General features: G+C 33.1%; 7 protein-coding genes across 13 annotated transcripts in view; 3 read left to right on the forward strand and 4 right to left on the reverse strand.

Annotated features, from left to right (window-relative positions):
* The window catches only part of LOC122628217 (myocardin-related transcription factor A), a 184,641-nt gene extending 182,090 nt beyond the window's left edge, over nucleotides 1–2,551 (reverse strand). For 3 of the 4 annotated variants that reach the window (XM_043810348.1, XM_043810326.1, XM_043810345.1), the window contains exon 1: nucleotides 2,279–2,551. The gene's annotated coding sequence lies outside the window, so the exon portion shown is untranslated. The remainder of the gene's footprint in view (nucleotides 1–2,278) is intronic. The other variant, XM_043810358.1, reaches the window with a different exon arrangement.
* Nucleotides 2,552–3,427: 876 nt separating this feature from the next.
* LOC122628384 (peroxisomal membrane protein PMP34) lies at nucleotides 3,428–6,308 on the forward strand. The gene is made up of 8 exons (XM_043810643.1): nucleotides 3,428–4,005; nucleotides 4,105–4,165; nucleotides 4,757–4,823; nucleotides 4,974–5,122; nucleotides 5,266–5,379; nucleotides 5,567–5,814; nucleotides 5,902–5,969; nucleotides 6,092–6,308. Exons 1-8 carry the CDS (start codon nucleotides 3,934–3,936, stop codon nucleotides 6,234–6,236), a joined length of 924 nt encoding a protein of 307 aa, XP_043666578.1. The 5' UTR covers nucleotides 3,428–3,933; the 3' UTR covers nucleotides 6,237–6,308.
* Nucleotides 6,309–6,405: 97 nt separating this feature from the next.
* LOC122628369 lies at nucleotides 6,406–8,388 on the forward strand. Its single transcript, XM_043810613.1, has 5 exons — nucleotides 6,406–6,851; nucleotides 6,929–7,337; nucleotides 7,407–7,690; nucleotides 7,752–8,024; nucleotides 8,130–8,388. Exons 2-5 carry the CDS (start codon nucleotides 6,957–6,959, stop codon nucleotides 8,386–8,388), a joined length of 1,197 nt encoding a protein of 398 aa, XP_043666548.1. The 5' UTR covers nucleotides 6,406–6,851; nucleotides 6,929–6,956.
* Nucleotides 8,389–8,456: 68 nt separating this feature from the next.
* On the reverse strand, nucleotides 8,457–11,551 carry LOC122628304. 3 transcript variants are annotated; one of them, XM_043810472.1, is made up of 6 exons: nucleotides 11,303–11,544; nucleotides 9,968–11,189; nucleotides 9,695–9,881; nucleotides 9,235–9,626; nucleotides 8,949–9,160; nucleotides 8,457–8,854 (listed from the first exon to the last, which is right to left on the reverse strand). In XM_043810472.1, the coding sequence occupies exons 2-6, from the start codon at nucleotides 11,095–11,097 to the stop codon at nucleotides 8,838–8,840; spliced, it is 1,938 nt and encodes a 645-aa protein (XP_043666407.1). In that variant the 5' UTR covers nucleotides 11,098–11,189; nucleotides 11,303–11,544; the 3' UTR covers nucleotides 8,457–8,837. The 3 variants fall into 3 exon arrangements, with proteins under 3 accessions (XP_043666407.1, XP_043666415.1, XP_043666424.1); XM_043810489.1 differs by lacking the exon at nucleotides 8,457–8,854 and having other exon boundaries at nucleotides 9,081–9,160; nucleotides 9,235–9,309; nucleotides 9,390–9,626; nucleotides 11,303–11,551; XM_043810480.1 differs by having other exon boundaries at nucleotides 9,968–11,544.
* Nucleotides 11,237–12,691, reverse strand: LOC122628466 (the record flags this gene model as incomplete). The annotated part of the gene is made up of 5 exons (XM_043810816.1): nucleotides 11,237–11,816; nucleotides 11,891–12,043; nucleotides 12,128–12,212; nucleotides 12,274–12,370; nucleotides 12,454–12,691. Coding segments are annotated over 5 exons (795 nt in total), but the record flags the coding sequence as incomplete, so codon positions are not given.
* A 311-nt stretch (nucleotides 12,692–13,002) lies between these two features.
* Nucleotides 13,003–14,786, reverse strand: LOC122628423. Of its 2 annotated transcripts, none has more exons than XM_043810728.1 (3): nucleotides 14,570–14,786; nucleotides 13,713–13,954; nucleotides 13,003–13,648 (listed from the first exon to the last, which is right to left on the reverse strand). In XM_043810728.1, exons 2-3 carry the CDS (start codon nucleotides 13,937–13,939, stop codon nucleotides 13,390–13,392), a joined length of 486 nt encoding a protein of 161 aa, XP_043666663.1. In that variant the 5' UTR covers nucleotides 13,940–13,954; nucleotides 14,570–14,786; the 3' UTR covers nucleotides 13,003–13,389. The 2 variants fall into 2 exon arrangements, with proteins under 2 accessions (XP_043666663.1, XP_043666654.1); XM_043810719.1 differs by having other exon boundaries at nucleotides 13,713–14,077; nucleotides 14,570–14,784.
* A 685-nt stretch (nucleotides 14,787–15,471) lies between these two features.
* On the forward strand, nucleotides 15,472–19,672 carry LOC122628263 (chromosome transmission fidelity protein 18 homolog). The gene is made up of 11 exons (XM_043810371.1): nucleotides 15,472–15,923; nucleotides 15,986–16,198; nucleotides 16,270–16,405; nucleotides 16,487–16,676; nucleotides 16,780–17,201; nucleotides 17,268–17,510; nucleotides 17,581–17,921; nucleotides 18,029–18,270; nucleotides 18,364–18,626; nucleotides 18,740–19,028; nucleotides 19,128–19,672. Exons 1-11 carry the CDS (start codon nucleotides 15,842–15,844, stop codon nucleotides 19,320–19,322), a joined length of 2,616 nt encoding a protein of 871 aa, XP_043666306.1. The 5' UTR covers nucleotides 15,472–15,841; the 3' UTR covers nucleotides 19,323–19,672.
* Nucleotides 19,673–20,326: the final 654 nt, after the last annotated feature.

Consider the following 20,326-nt stretch of genomic DNA (forward strand, 5'->3'; position numbering starts at 1 on the left):
AAAAAGAGAGAAAAAAGAACAAACGGAATATTTCGTTTCTTTTGACGGGAGAAAGCGAGATAATCCGAAGAAAAGCGTTCGAGAAAGTAAGTAAGTAAGTACGTTCTCTCGCGAGAGAACAGGAGAAAATCGCTTTGTAATTCGGAGAAGTTTAAGAGCGCACTTCGTATTATTTTAATTAAATCATGATCTTCGAATAGAATCGAAAAGGATGAAAGGCAAAGAAATCGGGCAAGTCCAAAATGTTTCTCAATTTTGTTTCGGAGGAAGAGTAAGAAAAAATAAATGTATCCGAGGGGAGTTTCTTTTTACTGTAGACGTCGAGCCGACGTGAACCAATTACCGTATACGTGTAAATAGATAACGATAATGGATATAATAATACATACACGGTGGATTAACATTCGCGATAGAACCGAGAACGGGTTCCATGACTTTTTCAAGAGAAATCGTCCCCTTCTCAATAGTACTACGATTGCCGAGCCACTCTGTATATTAACACGAAAGTACACAGACACACGCGCGCACGCACCGCGTCAAATATTTCGAATACACACACGTACACGCGTATAAAAGATTTTTCCTAGATAGCCACCACCGCGCAACTATTTTACTCGACGCAAGAAAATTTGCACTCTTTGTTCGTCGCGCAGAAAACAATGGCCAAAGATATTTCGATTAGAAGGGATTAAATAACAATTAGGAATACATTAGAGATATCCGCTTCGAATAAAACGACGGATATAATTCGTATTCGATTCGTCTCGATTACGTTATAATCTCGATTCTCGCTCTACTATAAATATACGTTCCCTTTCGCCCCTTTCTATATCCGTTCGACGTAAGTATCTTACGTTTCGTTTCGTCGTCGACGCTCGACTCTCGTACTTTCGCATCCGCATCTGTAATTTTATGGAGATCCTCGAGGCATAGGATATGGTTTGTATTATTCTGTGTTACATATAAAGAATCTAATATAAAACGCAAACGTTTTAATGGTTTCATATAATCGACACATGTTTGTGAGAAAAGGAAATAAGATAACTTGGATCGTCCGGTAAACTCGAAGGTTTTTCTACGTGTCATAAAAATGATCAAACGTATTAAAAGGCGTTAACAGTCCTGTTCTCGAGATAAGAAAGATCCCAAAAAGGATCCGTAAACTCGAGATACCAAATTGATTTTTTCTCTCGATCGAAAATATTCAACGTTTTGGTACGCGTAGGAATAATACAATCGAGACAGGAGAAAACGATTTACCTGGAAGATCCAAGATACTTGTTGTCTACTCTGCTTACTGTATACACCTACATATCTTGCATTTATGTGTATGTCGCAAGAAAACTTTGCGATTCTCAGATTCGATCCGTATACGAGTTTGAGAAAAGAACAGAATAAAAAAGGGAAGACAAGAATAAGAATCGACCGATCGCGATCGTCCGCGTGAGTGCTTGCATTTTGTATGAAATAAAAACATTTTCTCCAAGACCATTGAAACTTCTTTTTTCCACGAGCGAATTTTTTCTTTCTTTTCCTCTTTCATTTCTTTTTTTTTTTCTTTTCTTTTTTTGTTTTTCCCCAATTCGATCGGAGCCACCGAGCGAAGGGATATTTATCGTGAAAGGGGGACTGCTCGACGTACGATGTCTTAATCCAGTTTAATAAACTCGCTTATAACGAACTTGCGTTAACTCTGACTTCCGGTAAAGCGATTATATCCTGTTATTCGCGTATCAATTTTCTTTCCATTATCCCTCAGCCAATTAATCTCTTCGTTCAAATTGTAATAATTTTTTGACTACGGTTCGCACGCAATATAACGTTCAAAAGTTCGCAATCGTTATTCTCATCGTTAGTTAGCCTCATGGAATTATAATCGCCGATATATTTTTCGTCCTATTCGATGACTCAGCGATCTCCATAAGGACAGAACCCTCCGTAAAAGGGGGCAAACGATTTTCCACGAAATTTCATAGACGTAAAACGTTTAATTAAACTTTCGCGAAAACTTTGGCTACGAATTTCGGACCGGCCAAAGTCAACGCAATCGAAACTAACGCAAACTCTTCCTTCAATTTTCCTATCAATTTTCATCGCTGACGTCACTGACCAAAGCACGCTTTAATAATTTATGTATATACCCAAACGCTGACTTTTCTACGATGTCGATCCTTCGTCCGTTCATATTTCTAAACTTTCGCGTTTAAATTTGATCGTTGCGTCGCATATCGAAAATATGCAAGTTCAAAGACGTAGAAATAGAAATCTTATCACTCACCGATAAAAGCTGATTTCAAGAGCCGATAATCAAAGTGACGGTTTGAAGATCGCAACCATTAACCTCGAAGATGCGTCGCATCGATTACTGCAACGGACAAATGCGTTCTTACGATTAGTAACGCGCGTCGTTTCCTCGTTCGTTAAAAAAACTTTCGACCCGAGCATCCATTCGAATTTAATAATTATCGCGCAATTAAGTCGCGGTGGCTTCTATCGTTTCTACTATTTTCGAAATAATTAGAACGAAGGACCGTTAAATGCGCTACTCTCAAATATAAAAATTTCTATAACGCCGTCTATCGTGCGATTCTCCAATGAACTTATCGATAATAGTTTACGTAACCTTCTTTTAACGACACGCGATAAAGTCCCCGAGATTTATGTTTCGACGATACTTTCAAAGATGTCGCTATCGTTAACCTTACATTAAAATAATGTTCCATATTATTTAGACAATTGATCGATGTACGTATTAATGATTAGAAACGATTGTATTAAGTGATATACATATGTACGATGGATCATCGAGTTTACGTTCGACCGATCGACCATTTCTTAAACACGACGTTGAAATTACAATTCGTTATTTTCCTTGATTCGCAATTCAAGGTTATATTCTATAGAGAATGTAAAAAATAGCTAACCTCCGAGGTTTGACCTGCTGAAGCAAATAACAATAACAACTTCTTCGACCATAGTCGTACGTTTAGATAATTAATCTCGCGCATAGCAGAGGACATGCATCTGCGCCTCGCCATCTAATCATCGAATTTAGAATAGAGAGAGGAAAGGCGCAAGCGTGACACGTTCCATCCCACCGATAATAATTATATCGGGTGGAACATGCGATACAAGAATTCGATCTATCAACGATAATTAACGATTTTCTTTTTAACCGCCAGATACGTAAGTACTTTCTCAAAGCATTGATCGAAAATCTAAACATTCGTAAAGTCAAATGCAAAAATCATTTATACGTATACGAAAAAAATTATAAGCGTGCAAACAAGAATTTTCTCTACATATGTATATTAGTATTCGTTCGAACGATCGCTTTCTCCTCCGTACGTTCGAAAAAAAGTAGTCAAGCGACGTTAAGGGGCTCCCCTTATTTTACCCACCCGACTAGAGCCGACACTGCTGCCGAAGCCCAACAGACTCGTAGAAAGACGAAGGCCGTCGTCGAGCGCGCACGGTTTCTCGCGAGTGGGATTTCTCTTACATAAGAACGGCCGCTTCGCGTTCTTCGTTGACGTCGAAATATCGTACGTTTCAAAATACATCAATTGTTTTTCTTTTCGGAGATAAGCGAATAGCAAAGGATTCAAAGTTGGTCGATTGTCGGACTCGTCGAAGTCAGCACTCCGTCGTTTATCGACGCAGCTCGACCTATCGTTTACGCGCGAACGCGCTTTCCCCGTCGAAAAAATCGATCGATATTGCGGCGGACGGCAAAGTAGGGAGGAATCATGAGAATTCATTTTTCTTTCCACCTTTGCTAGAGCTTCAAGAAAAGACCATCCCCAGTGCACCATCCATTTTTCGAAAGTCTTCCTAATTGACGTTTTGCCGACCACCGTTGTTTTGCCACGCTTTTATTTATTTATTTATTTTTTTTTTTTTTTTTTTTTTTTTTGAATTTTACATTTCAAAATGGGCGGCAATAATACTGGAAGGAGCATCTTCACTTACGATAGTCTGGTACATGCATTATCAGGCGCGGCTGTAAGTACTCGACAAGTATCTATCTATCTGTCTAACTGACGAAAATCAATGATTTACTTTTTGTATTTCTTCATCCAATTTTTTCTATTTCCTCTTTAGGGTAGCGTTATCGCCATGGCAACCTTCTTCCCGCTGGACACTGTGCGAAGCCGACTGCAACGTAAGACTTTAATCACGTTACCTACAAACATGTTCTCGCGATTCATTCTCCGTAATGATTATATTAATTTTTCTATCTCGTAAGAGATTATTTATGGCTCGTTAAAAAAAAAAGAAAAGAAAAAGACACTCCAAAACTTTTCGTGCTGCCTCTTTTAATTCGATTTGAAAGAATAAATAATTTCGGAAGTTTGACCTTCCGTTCTAAAATCCACCTGTGTAAAAATAATATTCTTGAAAAATTCATGAGACTTGGTATAGATAATGAAGTCCATAGAAATAATATAGTCGGCGTAACCAATGATAAGACGAATATAATTTATGTAGTTGTAAAAGTAAATAACAAAAATTAATATCGCTCTAACTCGACCTCCGGATTTTTATTAATTATGGAAAATTGTTGAAAAAAGCTTCCATAACGATTAAGTAATAAGAAGGATTACGTCAAATGTATTATTTGTAAGGAACTTGAAAAATCTGATTTAATGCCCGTACTATTTCGTTTATCACTAATGCAAATGAATGCTTATGCAATATGAAAATGTTTAGTAGGAAATGTTAAACACTCAACTTTTTCTTTTTATATTTACAGTGGAGGAGAATAGAGAAGCAAAGAACACACTAGCGATGATACGTGAACTAACTTCGAAGGAAGGACCGTAAGTTGCCGTAACTAATTATCAAATGTATTTCCATGTTATACGTCAGAAACGTTCTTGTAGTTTTATATCTCTACGAGAATTTTCAAAAAGTCTCAAAGTCGTTTATTTAAAATTAATTCGTTGTTAACTTTTATATTTAACACTCAGGCATACGTTGTACCGAGGAATGGTACCCGTTCTTCAAAGTCTTTGTGCCAGCAATTTCGTTTATTTCTATACGTTTCATGGCTTGAAGATGTTGAGAAGTAGAAGAAATCAAACAGCTGGAAATGATCTTTTGGTAGCATCAATAGCAGGTGCGATCACGAATATTTTTCTTTTATACAATTTTTACGATATTAATTTTATTTGTAACGCATCTAACCATTCTCTCTCTCTCTCTCTCTCTCTCTCTCTCTCTCTCTCTCTCTCTCTCTCTCTCTCTCTCTCTCTCTTGCAGGTGTGATCAACGTGCTGACAACGACACCCCTTTGGGTAGTTAATACGAGATTGAAAATGAAAGGAATCGGTAGTGTTACCGAAAAGAACAATAACGATTACAACACATTATATGGTAGGTAAAATCGTAAAATCTTATATTATCTCATTGCGTAAAAATGATAATGCATTCTCTAAATGCAAAAATAAAATAAACAAAGATTCGTAGGACCAATTTGTTTGCGTAAGTCCTACATAGGACGTTAGTTTTGCAATTAAGAAAGTAACGATGACTAAACCGACTTTCGTTTCATTTATTTCAGATGGTCTTTTGCATATATGGAAATATGAAGGATTGGAAAAATTATGGGCAGGTACATTTCCGAGTCTTCTTCTCGTTGCAAATCCAGCGATTCAATTCATGACATACGAGAGTATAAAGAGAAAAATTGATGCATCCTCTTCTGGCATTCAACCACCAGCTTGGGTCTTTTTCGCTATTGGTGCGATCGCGAAAACGGTCGCTACGACGTTAACTTATCCTTTACAACTAATACAAACGAAACTGAGGGTAATTAGCACAATATTATATTACAAACTAAATTAAATTTTAATAATGCATATATAATGTAAACGCGTATACGTGCCATTTTTATAGCACGGACACAAGTATCCTGACTTACCACCGAATGCTGGAACTATCCAAATTCTTTTTTATATTTTAAAGTAAGTCCTATATAATATTTTCTTCTTTTGTCTAATCTAATTAAATATCGTTCAAGATCTGACGATAAAGATCATAATTCTGTATCTTTTTTATTTATTTATTTATTTATTTATTTTTCTAGAAAACAAGGCATACTTGGATTGTACAAGGGAATGGAAGCAAAACTTTTGCAGACCGTCTTAACTGCGGCGTTGATGTTTCTAACTTACGAGAAGATATCAAGATTCGTATTTCGCATACTTCTTCATAGACCTGGTGTCAGATAACGATATGATTATTAGAGGCTGTATTTAAGCATAAATGGGTTACGAAAATTTAAATAAATATATGTTAATGCGGCTTTTCTTCTTTTTTCCATGTTACATAATTTTTATTTATAATATTACTTTTTTAATTTTAATATGTCTTTGGCAAAGTATAATAAACATATTTCCATAGAAAATTACAATAAGCACACATATATAAATAAAGAGTGTAATCGCATTGACCATGAAGTTTTGAATAAACCATCTTTGTTTTTCAAGATGACAATACAAAAAGGAGAAAAGTCGTCCAAGCACGATTTCGCGGAGATTTGGAACATGTGAACGCTTAACATATCAAGGAAAAATACTGGCGAATTTAAGAAAAACGCCTTTTAGCATTCAACCAAATATCGAATATAAATTTAATTATTTAGTATCGCCTCATTTACCAACGCCTAAAAGTGTTTCAAAATGGCTAAGTGAGGAAGCAGATTTCACGAAATCTTTGAATGAAACAGATAGTGCACTTACAAAGATCCATCGCAAAAGGTTTAAAAGTGTACTCAAATTTTGGAGTAAATTAAAAATTCGGAAAGACTCGAAGAAGCGACTGAATAAAAATTCTGTAACCTCTAGGTATACACCAATAGTTATTCTCTAGTAATAATTTCATCTCGATCTTTACATTCTTTATAATTTCACATATTTTACAGTTTGAGTCTTCGTCATGCCGCGGAAACGATGAATACACAAGTTCGAAATGAAATTCCAAAAACAAAGAAATCTATCTCGTCTCGGCAAAACAGTGCTAGAACTAAACAGAATACTAACGTCAAACCAGTTATCGCATACGACTACGATGCGGCTATCAGCCAACCTGACGTACCAAATTTTTTGGGGCAAAAATTTAATACCGGCTTACCCATACGAAAGAAAGGTCTTTACACACGCGGGAAAAATAAATTGTCGACTAAGAAAAATACGGAAAATGTGTCACAAGCAACTTCTATTTCGAAATCTCAAAACAAGGAAGATGAAGTCAATAGTATTCCTGTTGAAGAGGGAACTGCGGAAAACGAAACTACTTCTACCGAGGGCGAATCGACACCAATCTTTTCCAAGGTTTGACAACTTTATTTCCCCGACTTGATCGACTAATTTTCACGTAAACTGTATCCTTTTTACGCGTAGAAAAACTTTGCAAAGGATGATACACAGGAGGATTCACAGAGAGACAGCTCTGAAGATAAAAACAGAAGCGAAAATGAAAAGAATCTTGACAGTATAAGTCCTAGGTCAACAACTTCGCAAAAAAAGGATAGTAAAATTCCACGAGCAAAAGTAATAAAATCACCAGTCGTTGTTCAAATATCTCGTAATGATTCGGTCAAGCGATTATCTCTAACAAGCTCAAAAAAATCATTTGATTCGATTTCGCATAAAAAGGAAGTCTTAAAGGCACACGCTTATCCAAAGTATGTCTTTCAAAGTGATCGCGTTAATCCAAACGTCTATTTACTTTTATATATTCTATAGATTCGTTTCAAGCAAGCAACAAAACTCATGTACATTTCTGAACGATAAACATGAGCCAAATGACGAAACGATCATTACAGAAACATCTCCTGCTATCATCGGTAGTGCTAGTGATCCATCAACCTTCACAGTTTTACAAAGATTAAAACAAAGCCACAACTATCGATCTTGCGACGATTGTAATCCAGAATCGAGCTGTCGAGATATTGATGACACGTTGAGCGAATCAAGGAGTTCACCGGAAAGACGATATATTTCGAGCAAGTGGAGAAGGTAAGAAAAATGTATAATTTAATTTTTAGGGAATATTCGCTTTCGATACGTCTGATTATCATTTCTTTCTTTTTTCTTTTTTTCTTTCGATTCAATGTAATTCAGATCTTTGAAACATCGCAAGTATATCGACACAAGCTCCGACGATTTCGATGTATCGTCAGATTATAGTTCTCAAAGCAGTGAGAAGAAAATAAAAAATCATAAAGACTTTCACAGTTCAGTGGCACCGTTAACAAAAGTCTCTTTGACAACTAAATCATCGTCAAGAACTAAAAATCGTCGTGGAAGTACATTTTCTTTTTTTAACACTCTTTTCGATATTGTTTTTTGGCCGTTTCTTTTTCTCAAGTCGGATCGATAGTCTTGCAAATTATAAATACATACATACATACAATATATACAATTAATCATAAAAATAAAAAGTCCAAGTTCAACGTAACCATAAAAGTTGTCATATTTTTGTACTCAATATTTTTTCATGATCCCACGTTGCACAATTTTCACTGATGAAAATACGTATGTATGTCGTAAAATATTTTATAGACTTCTTCTTATGTATAGTATTTGTTTATTATATATTTAATAACATCTTACTATTTTCACTATTTCTCTATTAATTTTAGATAATGAATCATAAAGAAACTTTTCAGTATGTAAGATTTGTATATACACGAAAGAATAAAACTTCATTAAACAAATAATAAATCAGTTTTTCGTAAATGTTACATTAGAAAATAGCGTTATGAAAAATAATGTGCTTTTGTTTACAGAATAGGTAAAATGCGAGCGACGCTATTAGTCTCTATAGCTTCATGGCACACCGATTTCTGAAAAATGCATTGATTAACAAGCGTACAATTGATATAAAAAAAAAAGAATTAATTTGTGTGTGTGTGTGTATGTGTAATCAGTATGATTTACCTTTGTCCATGGGTGCTTTCCCAATGGAGTGAAACTTTTTTGAGAAACGCGTGGATGTCAAGCTCTCATGAAGTTGTTCGATTTCATAGACAGTATTTCCTAATATTTTGGAAAAAACCTTCTCATTCTTTACCAAAGCTTTGTCAGCTACCACGGATAAATGCAATTGTTCGTTATAACTGAAGAGAGAAAATCCGATACCTGTGTTACTTCTGAAAATTCATATATAACTTAATTACAATGGATTCGTAAGATCGTAGAGCCTAATGAAAATGACAAATTTTACTTGTTCGGTATCCAGAATATGATATTTTTCACGGGACAGCCCACAATATGTACTTCCTGACATCCAGATAAATTGCTAAAAACCATCGTACTATGACTCTCTAACAGCAGTCTCAACAATATTTCTGGTAGTACGGCAGAGAAAAACTTCATTACCCAAAAATTAATCAAATAATCGAGATCTTCTCGAAGCTTATTATTAAGTTTCATAATTTCTTGAAGACGTTCGATCGTCCTTGAGTCTTCATCCAAATTCGAATATACTTTGCCATTTATCTCGGAAATACACAAAGGAAGTAGGCCAACCGAGATATCGTTGGACAAACGTTCTTTCGAATTTTCCATTTTAGCTGGCAGTACAACTGTCAGTGAATTTGGTGGAATTTCATTGATCTGCGTGTACGTTGGAAATATAAAATATTAAATCAGAGCTTCAAAACTTGAACGTGATCGATACGTACGCGTAAAAAGTACTTGTGTAAACTTGAAGATAAGGCTGCCAACAAGACTTCAACAAATCTTGCTCCAGTAATGTTCTTTATTTCTTTGATTTTCGTTAAAAGTTTTTGCTGGCTTGGATTTCTATAATCATTTTCTGACCAATAAGTAACAATTTTTTGTCCAGTCAACTTTGATCCGTGAAGGGAACTGAAAGGATAAGAAGAATGTGAAATATAGCACGCAATTGTTCCAATATATTATTAAAAGTACAATTTCGAGGAACATTAACGAACTTCTTATCCATACTGCGAATGGCTTGATCCATCAAATACGAGGGCATTAGAACAAAAACAACTAGATTTTTCCCAAAGATCTTAACTTTTTCGTAAACTTCTTTAATCAAAAATTCCTTGAGAATTATCCACCATTCATAGAGAAATATCTGCATTTCATTTTTCAATTCGTCGAACGTAACGTGCTCGAAATATTTTATCTTCGCGTTGAAATAATTCCGTGCAACCGTCTTTAAGATTCGTAGAGTTTGTAGATCGGCAAAGGGCATGCACGCGGAAAGTACGTTATTCGAATAACAAGGCTGCTCACAGACATTGAAATTTTTCACACAGTGAGTAAATATAGGCAGCTTCAACGAAGTTCTTTCACAGTTCTTCCTTTGACGTCCTAACGAGAACTTTTCTTCTGGGATAGTCGAGACTTCGTTAGGTTTATCAGCAATAGTTTCCAAGAACAACTTCAACAGGGCAGGTCCGTCGCCGAGAGCATGATGAATACGAAATAAAACTGGGATCTTGATCTTGTTTCTTCTTCCACGATCCAGAATAGAGCGGCCTTCTTCCATACGTCGAACGTGCTGATGACTGACGCATGAACAATTCTTTGAGATCAGTATCTCCCAGGATGTCGAATGGTGTTGAGGAAGCGGTTGATTACACTTCTTTTCCAATACTCTTTTCAACGATTCGCTATAAATGTCATCGCAGTATCCATCGCAACGCGTTTGATCGTGCTCGAGCCATCTGATTCTTTCCTTCAAATCGATCTCCTTTGCTCTTTCCCAGAAGTAATATCCATACTTTTTGTTTTTACGATAAAGTATTTTCTCGAAAGTTGAACCGATTAATCGCTCTTTAATTAAATTTCTAAAGCTTTCTAGAACGTTCGCGTTCACTTGATGTTGATCCTTCTCCAAAACAACAAGGACATTTATGACAGAAAGAGCCGAGGGCTCTTCTATAGCCCAAATGCAATCGGTACCTTCCAAAAGACCAACGAATCTGTCCTTCAATTGATGCTTCAATAACGCTTCGACGATACGACGATAAATATAGAACAGAATTAAGACTATTATCAATACGGGAGTCAAGAGACAAAAGAAACCGTAATTAAATAGCATAAAATGCATCGTCGATGTTGAAACTGATATCAATGATAAAAAATCATCGTCAAAAGTCAATACGAGCAAGATCCTTCTTGGTCTTACTCCTGTTGTCCGTTCTGAAAATAATAATCTTTGATCTAAAACGAATCATGTTACAACCTCCTTTTTTTATCATGCTACAGTCGAGTATTTATTCAAGATAACAATATTTTTGTTGTTGTTCACTTACGAGAAATATGAGAAAGAGCGATTACACGATAGTCCAGTGCCGTAGCGCACTAAGTGGACTTTCCGTCTTCGAATTCGCTGTTCATATAGCGAAGCACCTGTATTCACTTAATGCCAATCCAATTTTCAAGAAACCTTATGCGTAACGTTATTATTTGCTGATATAATGAATTATACAGAAACATATATCTATAACTATACGTAAAGAAAAAGCTGAACCACCGTTGCAACAATAAATTTCAATTATAATATCCGAAGAATGATTTATTGATACGCATGTAAAAGCAGAGAAATTATATTTTGAAGGAATCCTTTTGTAAAGATACGACGCTGCTACTTCTACTGCTTTTGCATGCACGTCTTGCCTCTTGCAAATGCGCTCTTAAAAGTGCGTTCTCGTATACCAAGCGATCGCTTCGTCGTATCTCCATGGCCAATTGAGCATCTTTGCCTAAAGAAAGGCGTATCTCGGGCTTGCTCGAAACATTCGCGTTACGTGCCTTTTGCAGCGCATCCTTAGAAATGACAATCAATCCTTAAGCGTTATCCTTAATCGAACGCGACGTGATCGCATAAAAATTTATTTTACCTGCAATGTCTCGATCGAACCTCTCAATAAAACTTCTTCCTCGTCCTTACGTTTTTTAAGATTCAAATATTTGGTACAGACTCTCTTTATCGCTTCTTCGCGTTCTATTAAATTTTCAGCCATATTCAATAACTTTCGTTCGAGTACCTCTATCTACGAAAAAACAAACGAATGACATCATCGGCGAACGATGTAAATATCACTCTCCGTGAGGTAATGTTTGGAAATTTCGTTGACCTGTTTATTCTTCTCTTCGACGTGAGCGTTCATTGTAACGATTTCTTTCTTTAGTCGTTCGTTTTGCTTTAACAAATCGTCGTACCTATCAAGAATTGTTCAAATAGATATTTTAATACGCGATCGATCGTATCTTATAACATTACTTTCTGTGCCAAATCCGTTGCACTTCTCTTTTCAAAGGTTCCGGTAAGGTATCCGTATTTCCAATACGTGCGTCCGTTACACTTTGTCTGAATAAATCTAACAAAAAGCTGTTAATTGTACCGATTGTAAAAAGAAAAATATATTTCTTATTATTACACAATATACACGTGTCGACTAACTCAACATATTTTTATTCAGTTTATTAGCTTTCCTGAGATCATCGACCATAGCAACTTTTTGTGCTTTTAAAGCGGAATATCGTAGCCATTGTTCGGATTCCAAAATACGAGAAAATGTTAAACTCGCTTCTAATTGATCCAAGGTCTCGAATAAATTTCGAATCTTTGTTTTGGTATATTCTTTTTCAAATATTTCTAAAATGAAATCCTTACGTAGAAATATTGTTTTTAATATTATTGATTATATCGTTTAAAATATTATTAATATATCTATATCTAACTCGCTTCCTTCTTCGATAAATCACTATGAAACGCTGTAAAATCATTATTCTCTCTTCTATAATTTTCTACTGCTACCGTGGTTGTCTGAATATTCGTAATAATATTTTTCGGGAAAGTATTGACGAATTCTTGTGACGTTCTCTTGATTTTCTTCTCCGTCTTAGTTTTGCTAATAAAAATAAAAATGATCGATGTATTCGACTTTCCGAGAATTTAAGTTCGTGCGTCGTTATACCTTAATACATTACTAGAATGATGAATAATCCCTCCCATATTTAACCTTATTTAATTATCGAACTGCCAATAATAAATACATGGATACTAATCGACGTAAACAAAATAAATAATCAATATGAATATTACGCTTATTTCAAATCTGTATATGCGTGAGTGTATGTGTATATATCAGTTTTATCCATCGAAAATATAACGTCTAAAGAAAACAGGACTGTTTAAATAACGACAACGCCATTTACATTTCATTTCATTGTAGAAAATTTTTTTCTTGTGCTGTACAATAAATCTATTATTATAAGTCTAATCGTACGGTAATAAATTTTAAAATATCGCTTGCGAACATATAAATACGATATAATAACGCGTCATGTTAAAATGCATTAAGTCATCGATCCTATATCGAAGTGGTAACATTTTTTATTTACTTATAGGACACGGTTCTGAAGCATATCGTTTAAAACTTCCGTGTACACGCCTCAAATGATCTTTTAAACGTTCCCTCGTATTTTCCAATACAGCGAGCATCGTTATTCTGGACTCACTGTTTAGAGCGCCATTGAAGCGTTCCAAGAGAGCCAAATCTATCTGTGGAACACCGTCCAAATCTTCAAGGAGTTCTTTCATCCTCGTAACGTCGTTGGTTAAACTTTCTAAATTAAAATCTTTCGATGACGTACTGTGAACATAGAATATATCGCTATGAAATACTGTGAAATTTACAATAAAAATCGTATACATACTTTTGCTCTTTCGCGATAAATTCAGAACAAGTTTCGTATAAATCTAAACATTCGAGATTATCTCTGAGATTTCGTTGTTCCAAATATCTCCGAAAAATTTGTCTACCACGCGGATGCGTTAGAGTTTTCGTAATATTATCTGTTATCTGATCCAACTCCTCGCGTTTCAGACCAGAAGTACATTTTCCAATGCAGCCTATCGTTCTTCTTGATAGAGGAGCCTGCATGCTTCATGCCGGTTACTCAAAAATGGAAAGTAACGTCAATGTTAAAGAAATCGTTTAAGTAAATATTCAAATTGTAAACTTTGTTCGCGCGCGCGAGTCGTGTTATATTCATACTTAAACACAGTCAACACGTAACACCTAGAAAAATAAAGCGGTATTATATATAATCGATTAAACATTAATTTTTTGTTGTTACTGTCGTTTTATTAGTCCGCGCGTCTTCTATATATATATCTGCGCATTTGTGTGTGTCTATATATATATATATATATATACATATTCACGTTTTGACGAATCTTGAAACGCAATTCGCATGCTCAAAAAAAAATAATCATAATCAATGAACGTTTTATGAGAACTATTACGTCAGAGAAACAATCAAGTGCCAAATTATAACTACGTTGAAATTTTTTAATAAAAGATATTCAATCGTTCCACAGATCAACACCAACGAAGCGTCGACGACGATGCAACTCAAACTTATAAATAGATTTCTCTTCTGTTTTTATCTGCTACAAGAAAATTTGGAATATCGTATCGCGTTCTACGACTCGAGCAAACGCTAATGTACGAGACGAAGGACGTTATCGATCGCAAATTTTGCCGGCCGGATTTACGCTGACTGCTTACCTTAATCATAGGATGACCCATTTTCTGAATATAAAAAGATAGTAAAACGTAAGACGTTCATCGTTTTCCAAAAGAATCTCAAAGAATGTATTGTTTGAGATACATTGTATCGATATACACAATCTTTGTTTTTAATTACGCTAAAAACAATCACGTGATTCAGGTTGAAACGTAATAGTACATCACGAAACGCACTATATCGCTTCACAGCGAAAACTAAACTTTCCTTAACTCCTCTTCGCGTTCCTTTCCAGAGAAGTGCCCTCTAGCTTTTCACACGACGTCTCTGTACATATACAAGAAAAGAATATCTTCCGAAGATTTGAAAACTCTTTCCACGAAAACAACAAAGCTAGTAATTCTTATCGTTTCCTGTGTTTCTGTTTTTTCATATCAACACTACCCATATCAGTCCCTCGTAACAACACTATTCAAAGAACTAAAGAAAGAAAGACAGAATATACTAATGGAAAAAGAAACGAATTTGCTTCGTGTAAGAAATAATGAAAATAAATCTTCGTGTTGTTATTGAACCGTAAAATATATTTATTAGAATATATCAATTTCTTGAATAGCGATAACGTTGGAACATAACCTCTATAAATAAGGCAGATGTGAATACGAAATAAAGTAATTAAGATTTGTAGAATCGATCGTAATCTTTTTATATTCGTCGCAAACTTAAGTTTTCATTTTCCTAAAAATATAAAATGTGAAGATGTGTCGTGTCGTATATGCAAGAATGAGATACACCGACTTGTTACATATTTAAAATACAATGAATCAAGGAGTGTCGTTTAATATTCAGAGGATCGTTTGCAGTACAAGCCGTGTTGCCGTACGACGTGCTTTACATACGTAATTTATGTTTTACTAATTTGTTACAATTTCTTGGAGAACAACATAATAGATTACTAATCTACGGCATATTTCATTAGTTAAAAATAAATTAATAATCTTATTAAAGGAATTTCTTTATTTTTTTCTTATTTTTAAGATCAATTTACAAATGAATACGAAATACTGCTGAAACGAATCATCGAACGTTATTACTTATATTTGATTGGTTCTTATTCTAATATCTAGCCAATCAACATTATTACTACCTTACTATATACCAACAGGAACAAATAATGTTACTTACTTTATAGTATAAGAAAGCGCGAAAATGTTCCGATATGAATAGTAACGTGATCAACGATGTACATATATATAATATTTTAAGATAATTAACTTTCCACCGTTTACATTTATTTTTGTACAATACACGAAATGGATAATGAATTTCCAGATTCAGATGAAGAGTACGATTTAATACATAAAGATGACTTTGAAGTTTTACAGGAAATTCAAGGTATATGCTTCATAACCTCTCTATTTGTAATTAAGATTTTCGTATAAACATTTATTTTTTAGCTCAATTAAATAAAGAGAAGAATCTTAAAAATAATGAAGAACAAACGTTGCAACAGACCAAAAAACAGAAACTATTTGAAAATGATTGCCATCAACCAAGCACTTCCACCCAGGCAAATGAATCTTATAATCATTCTATAGCTAATTTAAAAAAAAGGAATTATGATGAGTTATTTGGTGACATTTCAGATTTATTGGAAAAAGATACTTTCAGTATGCAGAAACATATATGGAATTCTTCTTACAAAATGTTAAAATTTCATTTTGATATATTTATTTTATAGCCGAGTTCTTAGAGCCGAAACAAAAAAGACCTTGTTGGAACGAAACAGATGCTATTATTAAAACAGTTGTTAACGAAAGAAAAAAATTGCAAGAAGAAGATAATCATAGACCTAATAAAACTAAATATTATCAGGAGTAAGACCATTTATAATGTATAACTTAAAAAAATTTCAATTTACAACTTCAATAATTTAATGACTATATTTTTATTAATAGTAACGAAAATGGTAACATTTCTTTACGCGTACCACCTTGGAATTTTATAGCATTAACTAGACCCTTTGATTCTCAACGTTTATACATTAGAATCAAGGATGAAGAAAATGCAACTATAGAATCAATAAAACCTGTTCGTAATCTATTATCAATATCATATAATCAACTTAAGGCAGAAGCAGAAGAAATTGTAAGTACATTTAGAATAAGACTTAGTTGCAATGTTACCTAAAGCACTAAACATATATATCCTGATATGTTATTAATTTATACATTAATTTATGCTATAATAGATTATCAATAATGCAAAACGTGCAAGTTTAGCAGCCACTACGTCTTCTGATTATGATAAAACAACTAGCACTGAATTATGGGTTGATAAATATAAACCTAAAAAATACATAGAACTTCTTTCGGATGAAAATGTTAATAGACAGTTTTTGTATTGGTTAAAGTTATGGGATAAAATTGTATTTAATAAAGAAATATCTTCTCGAAGAAAAAGGATTAATGTATCTACAACAATGGCAGAAAAATTTGAAGATAGTAATCAAAATGATGTGGATAATAAAGGGTATCCTATTCATAAGATAGTATTACTTACAGGACCTCCTGGATTAGGAAAAACAACTTTAGCACATTTAGCAGCAAAACATGCAGGTTACAACATTATTGAAGTTAATGCAAGCGATGAAAGAGGACCTGATGCTTTTAGGTGATATAACATAGATAAATTATATAGTTATATACAATATTAATATCTATAAATATTTTTTTATAGACAAATACTTCGTGCTTCAACACAAATGAAAGCAGTAATGGGTAAAGATCCACGTCCAAATTGTCTAATTCTTGATGAAATAGATGGTGCACCAACAGCTTCAATTGAAGAACTTTTAAAATTTGTACAAGGGAAATCGTCTTCCAGAGATAAAAAAAATAAAATGAAAACTGAAAAGAAAGAAGAAAGTTGTCAACGCCCCATAATTTGTATTTGTAATGAACTATATACTCCATCTTTAAGGTCTGTATTTTAACTAAAGATATATAATACAATTTAAAGAATTACCATAAAAATTAATTATATGTTCTAGACCACTCAGAAATTTTGCTCTTGTAATATCTGTACCACCAGTAAGTACTACACGATTAGTACAGAGACTAATGGAAATAGCGCAAAAAGAAAAATTAAAAATACATCAAAATGATCTTCTAAAATTAGTAGAAAATTGTGATTGTGATATTAGATCTTGTCTTGGTACATTACAATACATGGGAAATGTTGATGTAAAGCATAATATGTCTTTAGGATTAAAAAATACTCGCAAGGGATTATTCGATACATGGAAAGAAATTCTTAAAATTCCTGTCACTAAAACGGGTATTCTATCCACCCGCGATAGAATGTATAATATATTGAGAATAGTACAAAGTGGTAATTTGATTTTTTTTTCAGTTTTAACATTAACTACTTGTTTATTTCTCATCTGTTTTACTTGCTTAAACTTAATATTATTGCATTAATATAATTTTTTCACATAGGAGACAATGAAAAATTAGTTCATGGCATATTTCATAATTATCCTACAAATTGTAGTGAAAAAATACCAAATATATCTGAAGCAACTGAATGGTTTCAATTTTATGATGAAATTTCAACTTCTGTTTTACATAATCAATCTTGGTCAATTATGCCATATACAAATTATGCATTTTTTACATGGCATTTAAATTTATCTACTATGCAAGTTCCGAAATTATTTTACCCTGTTATTATATTTGAAGTAAATATCTTTGTGTTAATCAAGAAATTTTTACAAATATAAATGAGTAATGTGTAAACGAATACGAATACGAAATATATTCTATGTTTATAGACAAATCAAAAAATCGCAAAAAGCACAAGCATCTTGACAACATTGAAACGTAATCGTGGAATTGATAATGTAACATCGATTATGGATGTTACTCCTATTTTACCTGATCTGTTAAATCCACAAATTCGTACTGTTTCTGGTCATTTATATTCTTCTGCAGAAAAAGCTCATCTCTCACGTGTTGTTAACATTATGTTAGATTTTGGTCTTACTCTAGTACAAGAGAAAAATACAGAAGGAAGATATGAATATCAACTGAATCCGTAAGTGAAACTGTAAAAAACTGCATGTTTGATAATTGATAGTAATCCTTTACATGTTATTTATTCATATCGTCAAAAATTCAGCAATTAATTCGTTTCGTAATTAACTATAGCAATATTTGTGAAATTGGCTGCTTTCATGATTGTAAAAAACGTATGAAAATTTCTTATGCAGTATTACAAATTATTTCTCAAGAATTACAAATTGAATATGTTAAAAAATCTGCAAAAGTCACAGGAATTACACAAAATGATATAGAAAAAGAAGCACAGAACAAAATAAAAGAAACTGCCATAAGTATGAATTCAATACAGTCAAACAAATCTATGATAACAAATAATGATACATCTGTTGTATCAAATTGTTCAAAACAAGCTGATAAAACTTCAATACAAATTTCAGTGAGTTTTTTTAAAAACTTCTAAGAATATTCTGTGATAATAATGTTAAATTTATATATATATATATTTTTTTTTTTCTTTATATTTATCCTCATGTAGAAATATAAAAATTACTTTGGTAAAATAGTGGTACCTGATGATAACAATATCAAAACGAACGCAAAATTATCTCCAAAATCACACGAAATAAAACAAATCCGAGACATCGTGAAAAAATATGGTTTCTGGTACAAATATAAGGAAGGTTTAACTACTGCAGTACGACGACAAGTTTTAATGAAAGATCTGTTATAACTTTTGTCAGTAATAGTCAATATATATATATATATAATATGATAAACAGATATAGACATAATATGATAACCATTATTTTAAGATAATTGTAACTAATATAAAATTATTTTTTATAACTTTTATGTATTTTTATATTAAAACATAATTTTGAATATAGCGTTTTGCATATCATTGAATATGCATATCGTTTGCGATACTATCACTAAATTTATTTATCTAATCGAAAAATAAAAAAAAAATCTTTTTGCATCTCATCTAATTGAAAAGTTTCATATTCTCCCGCACAAAATTTTAAACCAGTATATATTAAACTCGATCGATTTTTAATCGATAGTATCGCGAGATCTATTTCTTATATAAATTTCATTATCCCACGTGATCACGAATATTTCTGTATTTCTATTAATGTTATTTTGAAACACTCGTAACTGGATATATTCCTTAACATATATATCGGATTACTTCTATCAAAAATAAAAAAATTCTTAATCCTTAATTTCTTCTTTTAAACATTGTGAAAGTAAAGAAGACGTCATATATCGAAGTGTGCTTAATTCACCTCCATGTGTACTTGCAGTGTTCTTCATAATTGCCATTTCTTATTTGTTTCGTTATTTCAAAAAGCCTTAATCTAGTGACTCTAATATCACTTGATTTTATAGAAAATAATAGAGATAAGAAAAAAAGAAATATATTTATATATATTATTTATGGAAGATAACATTTTGGATTTAATTTAACATTAAATTTAAATACATTAAATATAAATAAATTAATTAATTAAATAAAATGATAAATTCTCGATCCTGATATAAACAAATATTCTTTTTGCGTAACGCGTGACGAAGGAAAAACTTGATACATATCTCATTGTGTTTCAGTTCCGTATGCACCTTTATCGAGTATAGTTTCAAAACTTTCAACAATTACCATATTTCATACGTCTCATAGCTATGATTTTAATATAGAACTTGATTTCTAAGAATAAAATTATGAATTTAATT

This window comes from Vespula pensylvanica, chromosome 1 (genome assembly GCF_014466175.1).
Source record: "Vespula pensylvanica isolate Volc-1 chromosome 1, ASM1446617v1, whole genome shotgun sequence".
NCBI classification, from domain to species: domain Eukaryota; kingdom Metazoa; phylum Arthropoda; class Insecta; order Hymenoptera; family Vespidae; genus Vespula; species Vespula pensylvanica.